Source organism: Mangifera indica, chromosome 18 (assembly GCF_011075055.1).
Source record: "Mangifera indica cultivar Alphonso chromosome 18, CATAS_Mindica_2.1, whole genome shotgun sequence".
NCBI lineage: Eukaryota > Viridiplantae > Streptophyta > Magnoliopsida > Sapindales > Anacardiaceae > Mangifera > Mangifera indica.
In genome coordinates, this window is record NC_058154.1 from 11,864,186 (window position 1) to 11,884,201 (window position 20,016).

At 34.4% G+C, this 20,016-nt stretch overlaps 2 protein-coding genes and 3 pseudogenes across 2 annotated transcripts; 1 reads left to right on the plus strand and 4 right to left on the minus strand.

The window, feature by feature from the left end:
* Positions 1-214: 214 nt before the first annotated feature.
* Positions 215-2,666, minus strand: LOC123201935 (annotated as a pseudogene).
* A 918-nt stretch (positions 2,667-3,584) lies between these two features.
* On the plus strand, positions 3,585-4,774 carry LOC123202455 (receptor-like protein EIX2). The gene is made up of 2 exons (XM_044618411.1): positions 3,585-4,476; positions 4,571-4,774. The coding sequence occupies exons 1-2, from the start codon at positions 4,089-4,091 to the stop codon at positions 4,621-4,623; spliced, it is 441 nt and encodes a 146-aa protein (XP_044474346.1). The 5' UTR covers positions 3,585-4,088; the 3' UTR covers positions 4,624-4,774.
* A 760-nt stretch (positions 4,775-5,534) lies between these two features.
* On the minus strand, positions 5,535-7,074 carry LOC123201755 (annotated as a pseudogene).
* A 3,984-nt stretch (positions 7,075-11,058) lies between these two features.
* Positions 11,059-11,835, minus strand: LOC123201756 (receptor-like protein EIX2). Its single transcript, XM_044617314.1, has one exon. It carries the CDS (start codon positions 11,833-11,835, stop codon positions 11,059-11,061), a length of 777 nt encoding a protein of 258 aa, XP_044473249.1.
* On the minus strand, positions 11,832-13,718 carry LOC123201757 (annotated as a pseudogene).
* Between the last annotated feature and the right edge of the window lie 6,298 nt (positions 13,719-20,016).

Sequence of the window (20,016 nt, forward strand, 5' to 3'; positions counted from 1 at the left end):
CTCACATACATCTAATGAATAATGCCCCAACAAAGAAAATTTGCCAACAAATGGAATTCTGAAACAACCGAACCAGTGCCATATCCTTATACCCTGCTCTACCATTCCATAACTAAATGGCCTCAGTCAACACATACTCAAAGTTAACAGGAAGGACTGCAATGACATAAACCGAGGATTTGCTTTCAACTGTGGATCAACATGCATAAACACATTTGTTTTTCCACATCAACTGTCTTTATTTCCATTTACCTTGAAAGATGGCACATAATATTCTCATGGGAAAAATGGCTTAAAAGCTTAACATATATCCATGAACATCATAACCGTGTAGGATGGCAAAAGTGGAAAAGGAGATATATGATCCCTTTTTGCACTTCATCTTTTTGGGTGTCCACGAATGACATTTTGATTTAATACAATTTCATTGAAAGAGGAAACATTATGCTAAGTATCAACTCCAACTGATGAGGTGATTGAAGACACACAAGCAAACCAATACCACCGTCTGCCATCTCTGTGGCCATCATCAATCATAGCAAGACCTTTATATATATATCTAACAGTAAGGATTTATGAGTCCACTGTATCCAACCGTACAAGTGACCAACATAAGCCAAAAAAAAAAAAATTTAGTAGTACAAAAGATGAAGGCCAATGATAGCAAGAACTTCATCTAACAATGCATCAAGTGCATCAATGGCACGACCAGTTGTCCACGAAAGCTGTCTCTACCTCATCAACAGTTACAAAACCTTGAGCCTAAAAGAGCCAAAAGAGAAATAAACTCAGATATTTTTCAACTGGTAATACATTATTCCACTCAGAAGGGTAAAGAAATACAAATTTTTCATGTTTTTGCACACATTCCAAAAAGAATTTTGAATATGGAATCGTATAAAGAAAATGGTTATAACCTGGGCCAACTCCAAAATTTGATTATGGTCTTTGTTCAACTCAGCAGGAACAGAGCGGACAAGCTTTTTCTTTCCAACAGAAATCACCTCAAAACCACTACCCATTACCTGGATAAATTTAATCATTGGATGTTTATTTATCAATCACCATAATTTTGTCAACATGAAAAGCACCCAAAATAGGCTTAATTTCATTACCTTCAGCTTACTTATAGGACGCAAGAAGTCATTGTGGGGTCTTGTTTCCAAGCAAATCTCAACAATTTGTACCCCTGTCCAGACAAGCAGCTATATTTCGGCAAAAACATTGTATAAAATCGTGAATGTACCTTTTTAGAAGTATGTATAACGAGCACATCATTGATAAAACCTATAGGTGGAGTTATTTAGAAGTCACAGACAAAGATTTACAGCTACGTGCAGAAACTTGTAGCTGCAGTGCCAAAAAGTTCAGCTGATTTAATTTTAAAGGCAAGAACCCAGCTACCACAAAAAACATGATTCTTATGATTGAATTAAACCGATATAGGAAACATAGAGGCCTGTTTCAAATTTAAGGATATGAAGAACCAAATCAGGCTTCCTATTATTATATCACAGAGAACAGAATCTATTCAGGGATGTTCTCCCCAATTCAGGCAGCATAACAAACTTTTCCTCAGCAGAAATTTCCATTAAATTATGAGCACATTAGGCAGAAACATCCTACACTCACTAGAACATGAAATTGCGGTTTCCTGTTGATAAGAAGAGGACCAAAATTATCAATTTACAGATTGCAAATTTCAGTCATTCCTTCAAAAATAAACTAATAACAAGATCAAGTAATAGGCAATTTACTAAAGGGAGTCTTAGAGAGGCAATTTACATGCATCCAGAATTTTTTCATCATATACATAACATCACACCTTAAAAAACTATTGTCATGACTCATGAGATACGGACCGATATTAAATATGACACTAACCAAGTTCATAATAGAAATCATCAATCCCTAAAAGCTCTGCCCAGAAACCCTTATTTGACGCCAAGGGATCCACTCCAACTTTTGCACACATGTCATGAAACTGTGACCTGAATGTGGGGTTCTTGCATATATCATTCTGCATCAACCCACTTCAACTATTAGCTCAAATAAAATTTCCCCAATGAAGTCAATTTCAAGATTAAGTTACAAAGATTACACTAAAATTACCGTATGCTCTAGCACCTCCTCCGCCAACTAAGCCTTCCACTCAAACAGCTTTAGGTTTTAAACCAAATGCATGACAGAGTTGGTTGTTTAAAATTTTGAAGATTTACATATTGTCGTTTCTTTTGTAGAAGCAAGGGTGAAAAGAATTGAAACAACTATTGTTAAAAAGGGAATATAAAAGATGCTTCATAGAATTGATGATGTTAATGTTTTATAGTTACCGAGTTCGAATATTACTCAAGATCCAAATTATTGATCATCCAAGAATCGCACAGGAACAGTATAATAACATCAATGCACAGATCAACATAACAATATATTTGGTTCGGATCCAAAGATTAGAACCTTACATCTAAGACAGAAGAATCCTCTAGCAAAATCCACTAATCAGTAGGAATATAGTATAATTTACTGAATCGGAAGCCAATTTAGCATTACCGATGCGAATCCTCTCTAAATCCGAGTACCACAGCGACTATATATATTGAATCAAGAATTAGAACACTAGATTAAGAGAAAACAGTGGATTGAAGCTTTTCTGAGAAACCCTAGTAGAGAAAGACTTTAATAACCCTAGTAGAACGTAATCTGCTACTAACCCAGGGTTTAATAACCTGTTTTTATGAAACTAGTCTTTAGAGAAAGACTCTAATGCCCTTCATATGAATAATACGAAAAACTCCCTCAAGGCTCTGCTAAATAACTAAGCAGTCCAATAAGTTCAAGTCAACATATTTCACAGTTGATAAGGAGGGAAATCCTCCTCACGAAGAAAATCCTCAAGCTAATTAAGGATATGAACACTAAGGCTCAGAGGCCAAAACACTGATTCCAGAAAACACTATAACAATGATTAGGATTAGGGTTAGTGTGTTACTACTTTCATTCATTCCTTCTTCCCTCTTAGATTACCACATTTTTATTTTTATTGCATCGATTGAAACCCTTTTTTTATTATTGATGAACTTGTCTGTTGAACATATAAATCTATGTCCAATAATGGACATCTCTCTAAATTTGGATTGATAAATTGTTTTTCTTCTTTTGAATCATCTAGACTGTTTCCTGTGACAAACACTTGTTTGTCGAAAAATTTGAACTATATGTCTACTAGTCGTGATTGATTTCTAACAACTTGTGCTAAGTGTAGGGTGTTCACCCAATCAAGGAGCCGAACCTGTCTTTACTTGGTCTGATCAGCATGATTTGCTTGTGATGTAGATAGATAAATAAACAAACAAATAAATAAATATATATATTAAATACTTTTATTGGACAACTTTGAACATACATATTTCTAGTCTAGTGGCATTTGTGACCAATCACATTCTAGAAAACCCTGGTTTAAGTCCTTTCATCCTCAGCAATTGGAAATCTTTAGCCATTCTTTCCTTAATTTCTTATCAGTTTCAGTTTCTTTGCTCTCTCATCTGAACCTCCTTTTTTTAAATATTGGAAATTACAAAGAGAAATGTGTTTGAAGACCTCTCCCATGCAATAATATGTTTTAATATCAATGAATGAAATAATTTTTATCTTTTCATTCCCTAAAATGCTGTCATCTTATAATTGACCTGGAGTCTACTCTCTTGGAAGTACTTGAAGATTCCCAGAAATTATTTTCGACTCTTCAAACTGAGAAAATATTATTTAAATCTTCAAAGGAAGAAAGTAAGAAAGATCAAATTAATTTTGATTTTGTTGTCCTCTTTTAATTGTCTTGAAGTCCACTGTGTTAATAAGGCCAACTATAATTATAAGTATATTCCAAATTGTGTAATTAGATACCATTGATCATGTGTAACTGATAGCAATGTCTGCATTTACAAAAATTTTCCAACTCAATTAACTTTGCCGGCCACAGATGATCCTTGTTCATTTGTTGTGTAATTGTGATCTGAATTTTGAATGGAGGATGCATTGCTTGTGAATAAAGGTGCACTGCTGAATATAATACAATTCTGAAGTTTGTAAGAATGATAGATCTTTCAAAAAATAACTTCTTTGGAGAGATCCTTGTAGAAGTGACAGATCTTTTAGAATTGCAGTCATTGAATCTGTCCCACAATTCTTTCACTGGGAGAATTCCAGGGAACATTGGTGCAATGAGTTTTTTAGAGTCCATTGATTTTTCTAGAAATCAACTTTCTGGTGAAATCCCACAAAACATTTCAAAGTTGACATTTTTAAGTGTCTTGAACTTATCCAACAACAAACTTTCTGGAAAAATTCCTTCAAGCACTCAACTGCAAAGCTTTAGTGCATCTTCTTATACTGGCAATGAACTTTGCGGTCCTCCTCTTTCTAATAATTGCACAGTAAGTGTTCCAACATCCGGCAATCAGAACAGAGGAGAAAAAGAAGGTAATGAAGATAAAGTAGACTGGTTTTATGTAAGTATGGCTCTTGGATTTGTGGTGGGATTCTGGAGTTTTATAAGACCTCTATTCTTCAACAGGAGACGGAGGTGCATGTATTTCCAATTCCTTAATGGGCAGCAGGGCAAACTGAGCATTGTTGTAAGAAAATGTTACTAGACTGTTTGTGTTTCTCTTTTGACTTTTGAATGTTTGGAGCTTATGTACCTTGTTTTTTCTACAAAAGGATGTTACTGGTGGTTATGGTATTTCAGATCAATAAATCATATTTGTATTAATTTCCATTTGAGCTCCAAATTTGAAGTAATAAATTCATTTTATCTATAAATTTTATTCTAGCCTTCTTTATCGTAAATTCATCTCATCTATAAAGCTTATCTTTAGTAAGTCAAGCCTGCAACATTTGTTCATAATATAGCTTTAATCAAAAGCCCTAGAATAGAAGATCAAGACTTCTTTTTATGATAGTTTTAGAAATTTACTTATTATTGCGAATCATTACAAGTTTCTCTCTTTTACACCTTGCCAGGAAGACACAGAATGCGTACTCTGTAAAATCTGTTGACTACAGCAACAGAAAGGAATCCTAAGGCCAACTGAAGATAGGAAGTACTTTTGATAAATCAAAGAGGCTCATATACATTGAATGAATAATGCCCCAACAAAGAAAATTTGCCAACAAATGGAATTCTGAAACAACCGAACCAGTGCCATATCCTTACACCCTGCTCTACCGACCCGTATCTAAATGGCCTAAGTCAGCACATACTCAAAGTTGACAGGACTGCAATGACATAAACCGAGGATTTGCATCTCAACTGTGGATGAACATGCAAAAACACATTTGTTTTTCCACATCAACTGTCTTTATTTCCATTTACCTTGAAAGATGGCACATAATATTCTCATGGGAAAAATGGCTTAAAAGCTTAACATATATCCATGAACATCATAACTGTGTAGGATGGCAAAAGTGGAAAAGGAGATATATGATACCTTTTTGCACTTTATCTTTTGGGTATGCACGAATGACATTTTGATTCATTACAATTTTACTAAAAGAGGAAACATCATGCTAAGTATCAACTCAACTGATGAGGTGATTGAAGATACATAGGGGAACCAATGCCGTCGTCTGCCATCTCTGTGGCCAATCATAGCAAAACCTTCCTGTATATCGAACAGTAAGGATTTATGAGTCCATTGCATCCAACCATACAAGTGACCAACATATATTTAGTAGTACAAAATATGAAGGCCAATGATAGCAAGAACTTACGTCTAACAACATATATTTGATTATGGTCTTTGTTCAACTCCAAAATTTTGATTATGGAATCGTATAAAGAAAATGAATATAACGTGGGCCAACTCCAAAATTTGATTATGGTCTTTGTTCAACTCAGTAGGCACAGAGCGGACAAGCTTTTTCTTTCCAACGGAAATCACCTCAAAACCACTACCCATTACCTGGAGAAATTTAAGCATTGGGTGCTTATTTATCAATCGCCCATAATTTCATCAACATGAAATGTACCCAAAATAGGCTTAATTTCATTACCTTCAGCCTACTTATGGCACGCACGCAGTCATCCTCAGATGCAGCTTCACGATCACTTTTTTGCCTCTGCCGGAGGAGATTGCAGAGTTCCTACATGTTGATTAGACCTCCATTGTGTGGTCTTGTTCCCAAGCAAATCTCAACAATTTGTACCCCTGTCTAGCCAAGCCGCAATATTTCAGTATAAACATTCTATAAAATAGTGAATGTACCTTTTTAGAAGTAGGTATAACAAGCACATCATTGACAAAACCAATAGGTGGATTTATTTAGAAGTCACAGACAAAGATTTGCAGCTACGTGCAGAAACTTGTCCACGTTTCCGTTTCGACTTTTCCGTTTCCGTGCTACCTACTAGTTGCAATGCCAAAAAGTTCAGCTGATTTAATTTTAAAGGCAAGAACCCAGCTACCACAAAAAACATGATTCTTATGATTGAATTAAACAGATAAGAGGAAACATAGAGGCCTGGTTCAAATTTTAGGATATGAAGAACCAAATCAGGCTTCCTATTATTGTATCACAGAGAACACAATCTATTCAGGGATGTTCTCCCCAATTCACGCATCATAACAGGCTTTTCCTCAGCAGAAATTTCCATTAAATTATGAGCACACTGGGCAGAAACATCCTACACTCACTAGAACATGAAATTGCGGTTTCCTGTTGATAAGAAGAGGACCAAAATTATCAATTTACAGATTGCAAATTTCAGTCGTTCCTTCAAAAATAAACTAATAACAAGATCAAGTAATAGGCAATTTACTAAAGGGAGTCTTAGAGAGGCAATTTACATGCATCCAGAATTTTTTCATCATATACATAACATCACACCTTAAAAAACTATTGTCATGACTAATGAGATATGGACCGATATTAAATATGACACTAACCAAGTTCATAATAGAAATCACCAATCCCTAATAGCTCTGCCCAGAAACTCTTATTTGATGCCAAGGGATCCACTCCAACTTTTGCACACATGTCATGAAACTGTGACCTGAATGTGGGGTTCTTGCGTAGATCATTCTGTATCAACCCATTTCAACTATTAGCTCAAATCATATTTTTCATTATGTGATATTCAGCAATAGATGATGTTAATATATCCATCAATCAAAAATCATATTTTTCAGGATCTGTTCTACCCTGAATTCAGTTACTTTCGTTTTAATTCATTATAGAGAAAGAATACTCTGTTACTGGGATGCTTGTACCCTTTTCAGGACACTGGCTGTTTCTGGGCAATGCCAAAAGCTTAATCATTGAATCATGTGGATGTCACCAGTAGGATCACAAATTCTTCTAACATAAGATTCTTTCCTCATATTTGAAACTCTAAAGATATCCTTGAATACATGGTTAGACAGGAAGAAATATATGATAAAGATTTTCCCATTATAGGAACAGACATCCATCTAAACTTGGATCCGGATGGCTCACCCAAAACAAGATCTAGCACTTTTTGGCTAGCCCATAGGTTCACGTAGGTTTTAACTCAAGGGTCTAACTTCTTTTAGCTCAACCCGTCATGCTCAGACAAGTATTGAATCAAGAGACTCTGATGCCATATTAGAAATTTGGGATCTTTAGACTTGGAGTGTGGATAACATCTTTATTAAAGATGAGCTTTAACTTATTTTGGGTTCCAATTGTTAAAATGACTTAATCCAATCTAATCCAACAAATCAGATCATTTTTTACTTGTATGTACTTTATTATCATGTTTAGTGCCACAATATGTTTTCCTCCTTTGATTTGTATTCATTTACCATTATGTACCTTCTAGCTATGGCTTATGGGTAATTATTTTCCAAGCTATTGTGAAATTTGTCTTCTATTAGTATATATTTGCATCAAGTTTTATTCTGTGGATTAATTATTGATTTCTATAAAAAGAGTAAATTATTAATTTGCTTTGATGTTTACGTTCTTGTTATTTCCATATATGCTTGTGGGACTTCCATTGCATAAAGGTGCTTACAGGTACATGCTCTGCTACTCTATTGAGAGGTAGGATTTGCTGTGGTTCTTTGCTGCTTGGTCTACCTACTTTATAGCATGAATGTTAGTAAATTCTGCCATTTTGTACTATTTGTTTGATTATTATGAAAATCTGTTTGAATTTCTCACGCTATCGGAGCTTCGTGGGATATGAGAATAGGCATTTTGTTGATTTTATACCTTTTGATTCTCAGTGTCATATACTGTTGATTGACTTGTGCATAAAATTTCAGAAATTATTGCTCGTTCATCATGTGGTCATGCTATCCTATCAAACTAAATAATACTGGTAAAAATCTACTGCAGGCATCTCCTGTTTTTACCTTCGCAAACCAGGCCGGGCTTCACATGCTTGAAACTACCCTGGTGGCCCTTCAGGACATTATAACAAGCATTTAACAATAATATTAAATGCTTGTTAATTTGCTTACCTACAAGTTATTACTACTTGATATGCCGAATCATGAAGTTGATGATTTCGTCTCCAGGAAACCAGGAAAGATGTGGTGGCAGTTAAAAAAGTTCATGATTCATTGGAAGAGAAGACAATTGAGCAGGAGCACTTAACTTATGCCAATAAGCTGGTATGTTGTAGCACTTTCTATTTTCCAGTCTATTTTTGTTGCTTTCCTAGGTGTTGACATTATTGATGTTTTCTGCCTTTCAATATGTATGGAGGCTAAGAATGCATTTAAAGCACTTTTGGTGCCTGCAAATGTTGTGTCTGACTGGACTTGGGATCAGGTAGTTTTCAGCTTGCTTAATTCATTTTTTATATTTTTAAATCTATGTTTCTGAGTTGATGTCAAATGAAACAGGCAATGAGAGTAATAATTAATGACAGAAGATATGCTGCACTAAGAACACGAAGCTGAGGAAAAAACAGGAAGCTGAGGAAAGACGAAGTAAACTGAAAAAAGCACAGGACGATTATTATAAAAAGAAGTTAGAAGTAAGTTTTTTTTGCTTCATGCATAGATCTCTTCCAACAGTAACAATAAATAGAATCTGTTAGGTACCTGGAGTCTGCAGCAGCTACTCAGAAGCTCTTCCCCTCCTGCTAGTGCGGTGGAGAAAGGAATTCCAGACTGAGTCTGTCGTGCGTTGAAGATTTGTTTTGTTTTCCTTTCCGATGTAACAGTGTTGTATTCAAATAAACATAACAAGAGAACAATAAACTTTTACTGAATCATTTCATCAAAAGAAGAGTTTGATTACATTGTACATCTATCATCCATATCAGAACAAATAAACAACTCTACGGGAATTTAACCAACAAGTAATACTCAAACTAGGATAATAACCTTCCCACCGAGAAGATCAAACAGGTACCACAAGCAAAACACAACAAAATGCAACAAAACCCTACACCCTCCAGCTTTCGAGAGGCTGGGACTCTCCCTCACTCTATTTCCTTCTTTTTCCCCTTTTTCTCTGCTTCCTCTCTCAGCTCCTTATTACTGGACTCCTTGCTGACGCCCAACCAATCCCCAAATGCCAACTCAGCGTCCCCTGTATTCACAACCTCCATCTCTTCCAACATACTCCTAATCTTTTGCTGCGTGTCTGTTATCCTCTCCGCCACTGGAATGCTGCCACCTGGAGTCCCCCTCGGCTGTTTACTATTATTGCTACCAACATTATCACTCACAGCTTTTGGACTGCTGCCTTCCGCTCCACTATCCTGCTTTCTGTTATTGTCATCAATGCCTTCTGTTGAATTCCAGATTTGCTCCTTCAAGGTCGCCCTTCTTTCTCTTCTTTTCCTCTTCACGTAGACCCGAGCCCTAACAGAATCCCTTCCACAGTCACATTCATTTTGGATGTGCTTGCAGGAGTCTCTAGAGCTATAAGATCATCCACAAGACGGAGGTTTACTTTTCACTGATAATGTCAATTTTTTTGCTATTGCTTGCATATACTATGGCCAATCTCATGTTAAATTATATGAACGACCTTTCAGCAAAGCAGTGACTATGTTTGAAAATGATGAGCGTTTCAAAGCTCTTGAACAAGAAAGAGATCGCAAGGATCTGTTTGATAATCATTTGGAGGAGCTCAAACAGAAGGTTCTCTTCCCTTGATCTCATTTGTTTATGGTAACTGTATATTGTGAACATGAGTGTTTCTTCTCCCCTCATCTGTAGGAATTTGAAATTGCTTCATCAGACAATACACTTTTCTTCTTAGCGATAGTCTCCTAAGTGTTATGCAGATACTGTGGCAAAGATTTGGAGCATATGTATTTTTTGCATTTTGGTTAGAAACGAGTAAAGGCACAGGAGGAGCGCAAGCGGAATGTAATGGAGCATAGGAAATTTTTGGAATCACGTGACTTCATTAAGGCACCCTTTAGCAAGGTTGCATTTTGTCTTTATAGCTTTAGCTTATCATCTACTTTTGAACGCTTAACAAAATGATTTATCTTTCCAGGCAAGCAGCCTGTGGCGAAAAGTTCAAGACCGCTTAGAGGCTGATGAAAGATGTCACGTCTTGAGAAAATTGATCGACTGGAAATTTTTCAGATAATTTACTTCATTTGACTATTAAAAATACATTTTTAAGTTGAGCTAAGTTTGAGACTTTGTAACAGGAATATTTACGTGATTTAGAGAAGGAAGAGGAGCAATGAAAGCAAAGTCCATTCATTCATTCATTGTAATACTTTACTTGGTCATGCACAACAGCATATCCTCAAACAAAAAAAAAAAAAAAATAGAAAAACTTTTTAAAAATACTGCAAATTTTTTCCCCAAGGCAATTGAGAAAACGAGAAAACATATATCTCCATCTTTTTTTAACGAGAAGAGGACCAATGAAACTCCAAAAGCCAACCACAAATCCAGGTGCCATGCTCACATAGAACCAATCAACTTCATGTTCATTACCATTTCTGTTTTCGTACTCAGGATTTGGAACAATCATAGTACAATTCTGAAGCGGAGGTCCACATAGTTCATTGCTGGTAAAAGAAGAGGCCTCAAAGCTTTGTGGTTGAGTGCTTTAAGGAATTTTCTCAATCAAATTGTTGTTGGATAAGTTCAAGCTACTCAAAGTTGTCAAATTTGACATACTCTCTGGGATTTCACCAAAAAGATAGTTTGCAGATAAATCAAGTGTCTCTATTGATCTCATGTGACCAATATTCTCAGGACTTGTTCCTGTAAAAGAATTGTGTGACAAATTAAGTGTTTGTAATGCTCCCAGATTTGTCACTTTTTCAGGTATCTCGCCTGAGAAACTATTATGAGAGAGGTCGACAAGTCTTGCCAGATTAAGAGAGGTGTGATATTCCAACATACGCCCTTTTACCACAACAGATGTATCTTCAACAAAATCTTCTGATTCAACATCTGAACATACAATTCTGTTGCTGATTCCAGTGAAGTTTATTGTCACCAGGGCACTGATGTTGCTGATGCAGCTCGGTATTGTTCCAGAAAGGTTGTTGGAAGCAAGGTCCGGGATTTGTAAATTCACAAGATGGCAAAGTTCAGCGGGAAAAAGTCCATGGAAATTATTCGAATGCAGGTTGAGAATCACCATATCTGAGAAAGAATTCCCAATCCATGTTGAAAGATTTCCAACCAACTGATTTTCACCAAAATCAAGTACCTGTAACTTTGTGCAATTTGTAAGAGATAAAGGGACTGCTCCAGAGAGGCTGTTCTTGCGAAGATGAAGGGACTCGAGAAAAGTCAAAGTTCCCATGGAGACAGGAAGGACACCACTGAAGTTATTGTTATCCAAATCCAGAACAGACAAGGATTGCAAATTCATCCAGCAATCAGGCAACTCTCCATATAAAAGATTATATCTGAGGTTGAGAATTCGAGTTGCCCTTGACCCATTTTTCCCATAACACATAAAGTGGGACATAGATCCTGATAACTATTATTGGAAAGATCTAATTGAACCAGATTGGAGGATACCAGAGGCAATGGACCTGAAAATTTATTAGAACTCAAGTCAAGATACTTCAATTTGGTGACCTCACTCAAATTTGGAATCTCCCCACGGATTTGGTTGTTGGAGAGATTTAAAAATTCAAATTGGTGGATAGATTTCCAAAACGACTCAGGAATTGTATCTGAAATTCCTGCGTTTGATAAATCCAGAGAATATAAATATTTTTGTGAGTGAACCCATGAAGGAAATTGAAGCCCTAAACGACAAGATCCCAACTGTAAAGATTCAAGCTGAAAAGAAGGAACCCAATCAGGACTAACTTTCAGCTCCAATGAGTTTTCATTTGCAGTAAACACAAGCAGCCTTGTGAGATTAGTAAAGTGAATCTGAGAAAGAGTTCCATTCAGTTGATTATTAGAAATATCTAGGAATTCTAATGATGAAAGTTCTCCTAAAGAAGATGGCATAGGACCAGAAATGGAGTTGTCATGCAAAACAAGAAACTGCAAACTTTGAAATTGCCCAAGTTGATCGGTAATCTGACCCCAAAGTTGATTGTAACTTAAATCTAATGACTCTAGTCTCTCAGAAACACATGTCGAGAGAATATCTAAGATCTCAGACATCTCTTGACTCAATCGAAGCTTTGTCAGAAAAATTGAGTGCAAATTGCAAAGTCTTCCTAACGATTTTGGAAATTTTCCCTCAAATCTGTTGATGGAAAGATCAAGGAAAATGAGGGAAGTCAAGTTTCCAATAGCAGTAGAAATTGTACCTTGCAACATATTCCATCTTAAACCAAGATGCTTAAGATGGTTAAATTTGTACAACCAAGCGGGTATTGAAGAATTGAAACGGTTGATAGATAAATCAAGAAACTCAAGAGAAGTCAAGTTTTAAAGTCCATTGGGTATAGGATCTTGGAAATAATTAGATCTTAGATCAAGGTATACTAAATTAAAGAGACTAAAAACCCAAGAAGGAATCAAAGTGTTCAATTCGTTGAAAGAAAGATCAAGTTCGGTCAGGGATGAAAAATTTGCACTTGTTATAGGAGGAAACTGACCAAGTTGACAACTGTGCAATCGTAACACTACCAGAGAAGGGAGTGTATTTATCACCTTCAACCAACTATCATTGACTTTGCTAAGGTCCACTGAGTCCAAATCCAGATACTTCAATGATGAAAGACGAGACAACCACCAAATTTTCTCAGTGTATAGATAGGAGTTGCTACCGAGGACAAGATACTGCAGATTGGAGAGATTTCCAAGTTGGTGGGGAACCCTTCCATGGAATCCGTTGTAAGAGAGATTAAGATATCTTAATTTCTCAATTGAACCAAGAAATCCAGGTATCTGAATTCCTTCAAAATTATTATCGCTCAAGTCCAAGGAAACCAAATGCTTCAAATCAAGCAAAGAGGGATTTATCTTTCCTCCCAACATTGACCTCAGATAAGCATCATATTGAACCTCAGATGCATGATCTTTCAAAGCAGGATTTCTAAGGTTGAGCTCAAGAACATGGCGAGTCAAGTTGTCACAGACAACACAAGCCCATTCACAACAATCTCCATCACCTTTCCAAGAGCCAAGCCGGTTGGTAGGATCTATGAGGTCATTTTTGAATCTTAAAAGTGCTTCTCTCTCACTTTGTATGCAACCTAGAAAAGAGCTTCCATTGCAGAAGCAAATGTTGATGGTTGCAATGGAAACTAACTGCAGGAAAAGTGCTACAAGAACAGTACTCATGATTGGTTTCATTACATGGGAGCGTTCGAAACGGAGTACTATATATTTATAGTTAACATATAGCAAAGTCCGCACACTAGGAAACTTCTAAGATAAAATCAAACAAGCTACAGTTTGTTTTGATATAATAATATTAATATCGTATCTCCTCATATTTCATTGTCATGACTTTTTGAAGAGTACCAGAGAGTAGAAGTCTTTTACAATTATTTAGTTTGAATTTATGACCTAACGCATAGAAATTTTTTTAAGTTATAACCACACTTTCATGCAGCTCAAAATTTGAAGTTGTATATGTTGAACAAGAGTGATGCTTACAAAATAATAATTTTATTAATGTTGAAAAATTACAAAGTTGTACAAACTCACACTTACACAAAAACTCACACCACTCACTCACAGAACAATAATTTTGAATTCATTTCATCTATAAAGCTTACCCTTAGCAAGTCAAGCCTCCTTTTAACAGTATAAACAATTGAAATTAATAAATTCATGTTATCTATAAATTTCATTCTAGCCTTCTTTATTTTAAATTCATTTTATCTATAAAGCTTATCCTTTGTAAGTTAAGCCTGCAATATGACCTGAAACTATAAAGATAATCTTCAATATATGATGAATATTTTCATGCTTCAAGGACTTATGCTGCTTCTCCCTTTAATATGACCTGATTCTAGTTCTTTCCCTTTAATATGAGCTTAATTAATAAATATTAGAATATAAACCCATGGTTCATTTGTCAATAGATCCTTGTTTATTCAACTCGGAAGTTTGAATAATCTTGACAGGGAACTATTAATGGAATCTTGCCAAGGTAGAAGTTAGAAAAATCAAGGGAAATTGAAATTTTTACCATCATATGTATATACAAATTTATCACACTTTTAAAAAATTAAACATTTATATTACAAAGATAGCATAATGCATAAATTACTTTTATCTTTAACCTTAAGTAAAAGTAGAGCTGGCAAGATTGCCAACTCGCCAGCTCTTGGCTATCTCGCCAACCTATTATCCCATAGACACACAATTTAAAATTTGAGTTCATTCTTGATTTTTTTCGACTAAAAACCTTTTATTATCACCCACCAAATCATAAATCTAACTAAAAAAATCCAACTATCAACAATCAACCATCCAAAATTTGAGTTCATTATTGATATCTTTGCACGGACAAAAGAAATATGCTCACAGGATATATGACAGAAATGCAAGAGTTTTTGTGTGATTAAATAATAGAGAGATTGACATTCACACGTGAACAAGAACCACCAACAATAACTGGTCAAATAAGGGGTGTTTTTGAAATTCTTCTCAATTTGTGGTAAAAATTTTTATATGTCTATATGTGTGGTAATTTTGTATATAAGGTTGATTTTTTTGGCAAAAATTTCAATATTCCAAAAATCAAACCCTTTCTATGTATGTCTTCTTTTAGTTGCCTTGAAGTCCACTCTGTTCAAGGGACCTGCTCAATTAAAAAGTATTGGAAAATTCTTGTAAATTTAGGTCCAAGTTTTGATGGGTCTAATCAGTCAATCAGATCGGTGATATCACCACGAAATCAATGACATAAATAAAATTATATATAGTTATATATTAAATATATATTGTGTTGTTTTTTTAAGAAGCAAGAAAACAATAAAATTATCTACACATTTCATGTTTGAAGACCTCTCCTTTGCAGTAAATTGATTTACAACATCCAATGAAATATTTAATATCTTTTCGTTCTCCAAAATGTTCTTCTTTTTTAATTGACTTGGAGTCTACTCTATTAAGGGTTCCTACTAAAATTACAGGTACTTGAAGATTCCTGGAAAATTGTTAGTTTCAGATTAGGTTTTATTAAGAATGTTTTATTCAAGAATTACAATATTAGTAAACCGGATTAGCAAGAAACGAAGAATAAAATCAGCATCAGAAATCAACAAGATAAAACAAGAAATATTTGGTTCAGGTTTCGATTTGAAACCCTACATCCAAGGCAGAGACAAGACTTTAATCGAATCTACTATTAAACATAAGTAAATACAACTTACACAACCCTCCGATTGACACCACACATGACTATTGTACACTGTGAAATGAAATACCGAACCAAGCCTTCATCAAGACTCAAGACACTTACTCAACCGGAGAAAATAAGAGGATTTCTCTCTAGTTAAACTAAATCATAAGAACACAACCCTAATTTTAGAGAACAAAGGAAGAATAAGGAAGTCGGCCAAAATACACACACTTGCGCTAACCCCTAATAAGACACATTATACAGTTAGGTTAAACACCCAATAAAAAGACTAAATTACCCTTTGACACATTTAAGCCACATTTTACAAAAATAATTTGTAATTTTTCAAACTGAGAAAATATTCTATGAAATCTTGAAAGAAAGTTAGAAAATTCAAAGTTTGATTTCGTTGTCCTCTTTGAAATGACTTGGAGTACACTCTAATAATGGGGCTTACTAAAACTAGAAGTATTTTCCGAATTGTGTAATTAGATTTTATTGATCATGTGTTAGGTACTAATAGCAATGTCAATTGACTTGGAAGTCAAAACCTTCACTTATTTTTCCTTGTAATTAATTGACAAAGAGAGCACAGGATTAAATATCACTGAAATCTTGCTACACTAATAAAGAGCAAGAAACTTCATGGAGCTTTCCTACTAATTGTTTGGATTTGAATGGTTCCCATATTAAGCTAGCAAAAAACTGTATAAATATCAAAAAGCTGTATAAACAATTTAACGGAACCCTTTTTGAAATCCATTTTAAGAATCTCACAAGACTAATAGGGTTTGAAGCATCTAGAAATTCACTAATATTAAAAGTTGGTCCTCAATGGAGACCTTCGTTTAAACTTCTGTATTTAGGATTAGGTTCTTGTCATTTAGGGCCTCATTTTCCATCTTGGAATAGTTCAAAAAGGAGTTTGATTTACCTTGATATATCCAACTCAAACATTTTTGACACTACTCCACAATATTTGTTTAAATTTGCAACAACATTTTTAAATCTCTCGCACAACAAACTCTATGGGGAGATTCCAAATTTAATCCAGTTAACTCAACTTGATTTACTTGACTTGAATTCAAATAATCTAACAGGTCCTTTACCTCTCATACCCTCAAAAACATATGTACTTGATCTTCCCAAATGCTTTGTCAGGATCAATTTTTCATGTTCTGTGTAATGAGATGATTAAGTCCAAAAGTTTGATGCAAATATTCACCCTTAGTTATAACTTTTTGTCGGGGGAATTACTTGATTGCTGGATGAATTGACAACAATTAGAAGTCTTAAATTTAGATAACAACAGATTTAGTGGAACTCTTCCTACTTTAATTTTTTTTCAGTCATTAAACCTTTGAAAAAACAACATTTTTGGTAAAATACCTTTATCACTTTAGAACTATACAGAATAGTTAACTTGATCTCAGTGAAAATGAGTTTGTTAGAAATGTCCCTGCATGGATAGGACAAAGATTCTCAAGGACAAAGTAGCATGGAAACTCATAATGGGATGTGTTTCCATGTTTTGGAAATGTTTCCATTTCCAAAACTCCCCAAAACTTGTACAAAACATTTCAAGTTATTTTGAAATTTTTGAAAAATTTTGAAACATATTTCTTTAAAAGAAAAATTATAAAATTGATTAAATATACATCTTTTGTATTTTTAAACTTGAAATATTTTTAAATCTTATACTGAATTCACCTCCTCTCCACTCTTCAATGTGTTAATCATCTTCTCCCCAGCATGTTATATAAATTGGTATGTATTGTTTTTTTTTTAAATATCTACATGTACTTACTTAAGAACAATTTACAATAGATTTTATGATTATGTTTTATGGTATTCTTTCTCTTCATTTTTTTTATTATTTATTTTTATATTATACAAGTTTATGTATTTTTGTTATAAAAATTTGGTGTCTATAAAAAAAAAACTTTATATTTTTCATATTTATAAGTTTCTCATGTTTTTGTTTCCTATATTTTTTTTAAAATGTGTTTTCATGTTTCCATTTTTGCCTTTCTACATTTTCGCGTTTCCGTTTTCATGCTACATAGCTCAAGGGTAATGATTCTCAGCTTTCGATCAAATAAGTTTCATGGCCTTTTACTGAGGGAACTTTGCCATCTCAGTTCACTACAAGTCTTAGATTTGGCTGATAACAATTTATCTGAAAACATACTAAGGTGTATCAGTAACATCCGTGCCATGATGAGAGAGAATGAAATAGATAATTGGAATAAACTGAAATTATTTATGGAATCTTGAAAAGGCAGAAGTTAGAAAAATCAAACCCTTTATAGAAGTTAGAAATTTACAAGTATTTGAAATTTCTTGTAAATTTAGGTTGCCAATGCGAAAATCTAGGTCCAAGTCTTGATCAGTCGGTCGGGCATGTATGTCACCATAAAATCAATGGCACAGATAAAATTATATATAGTTATATATTAAATACATGTATTGAATAACATTAAAAGTGAATTTATCCGGTCTAGCGGTATTTGTAACCAATCACATGCAAGAAGAGTACCTTCATCCTTGATCTAACTGAATTGACCAGATACAATTTGACCTATTCAACTCCAATCAGTCCAATCCAATGATTAAAATATGTTTTGCCCTTAGCTTAGATGGACTAAACATCGGTTTCCAATCAAACTGGCTCAACTGACTGGTCCCATCTGTGTTTTAAAACCATAACAATGATGTTGAAGAGCAATAAGCTCTCATGGAAGGAAACTACTATAACTGACTTGGAGCCTACTCTGTTAATGGGTCCTGCTATAATTTCAAGAACTTGAAGATTCCTGGAAATTATTTGCAATTTTTCAAACAGAGAAAATAATTTATAAAATCTTGAAAGAAAGAAAAAATCAAAGTTCAATTTTAATGGGGTCTACTGATACTAGAAGTATTTGCATTTTTTTCCAAATTGTGTAATTGTGTTAGAAACTGATAGCAATGCATATTAACTTGGAATTCAAAACCTTCACTTATTCTTCCTTGAAATTATTGACAACGAGAGCACGGGATTAAATATCATTGAAATCTTGTTACACTAATAAAGAGCTAGAAACTTCAGGGAGCTTTCCTACTAATTGTATGGATTTGAATGGTTCCCATGTTAAGCTAGCAAAAAGCTGTATAAATATCAAACCATTGATAGCGTTCTGAGTTGAGCAAAAGTGGTAACAGTAATTTAATTAATTACTACAAATTTGTACAAAACAAGACTACACACAGAGACTTACAAAATTACTCACTCACTTAATTACTCACAGCTCTCACTTCACTCACTACCAGCCCAACACTTGCCACTTGCCACTTTCAATTTTTCTTCTGCTTACTCACTTTTTTCTGCACATGATCATGGCAAGCACTTACATATATTTGTACTAGTTTTCGGTTGTGTAGCTGACTTTAACCTTTCTTTAATTCTCTGGAATGGTGGTTGAATTGGCTGGTCTGGAGGCATCTTAATCGCCTCCAGGACAAACTGGGCAGTGTTGTCAGAAAATTTTATTAGACTTTTGTGTTTCTCTTTTGATGTTTCATTGTTTGGAGCTTATGTATTTTGTATTTTCTACAGAAAGATTTTATTAGTGGTTATGATATTTTGAGATCAATAAATCATGTTAGTATGGCTCTTGGATTTGTAGTGGGATTCTGGAGTTTTATAGGACCTCTATTCTTCAGCAGGAGAAGGAGGTGCATGTATTTCCAATTCCTGAGTAGCCTTCAAGACAAAGTGGGCAGTGTTGTAAGAAAATGTAATTAGACTTTTTGTGTTTCTCTTTTGATCTGAATGTTTGGAGCTTATGTATTTTGTATTTTCCACATAATGATTTTATTAATGGTTATGGTATTTGAGATCAATAAATCATATTTGTATTAATTTCCATTTGAGTTTGGCAATATACTTTGATTATTCAAGTCAGCCCACATGCTAGGAAACTTAGATAAAATCAAACAAACTATAGTTTAAGTTGATATAATTTCATTGTCATGACTTGTTGAAGAGTACCTAAGCGTAAAAGTCACAGATTCACAGGTAGGATCATGAATTCTTCAAAGATAGATTCTTTCTTCATGAATCATCACGTATCTTAAACTATAAAGATAACCTTGAGTATATAGTTAGACAAGAGAAATATATGATGAAGATTTTCATGCTTGAAGGACTTTTGCTGCTTCTCCTTTTAATATGACCTAATTCTTGTTCTTTCCTGGAGCTTAGTCAACAAATATTAAAATATAAACCCATGGTTGATTTGT

What these genes read in the sequence shown, in the direction of transcription:
- LOC123201756 (XM_044617314.1), bottom strand. Translation starts at nt 11,835, where the DNA reads ATGAATTTGCAATCCTTGTCTGTTCTGGATTTGGATAACAATAACTTC.
- LOC123202455 (XM_044618411.1), top strand. Translation starts at nt 4,089, where the DNA reads ATGATAGATCTTTCAAAAAATAACTTCTTTGGAGAGATCCTTGTAGAA. An exon ending in GAACAGAGGAGAAAAAGAAG is followed by an intron (nt 4,477 to 4,570) that starts GTAATGAAGATA and finishes ATTCTTCAACAG; the next exon opens with GAGACGGAGGTGCATGTATT.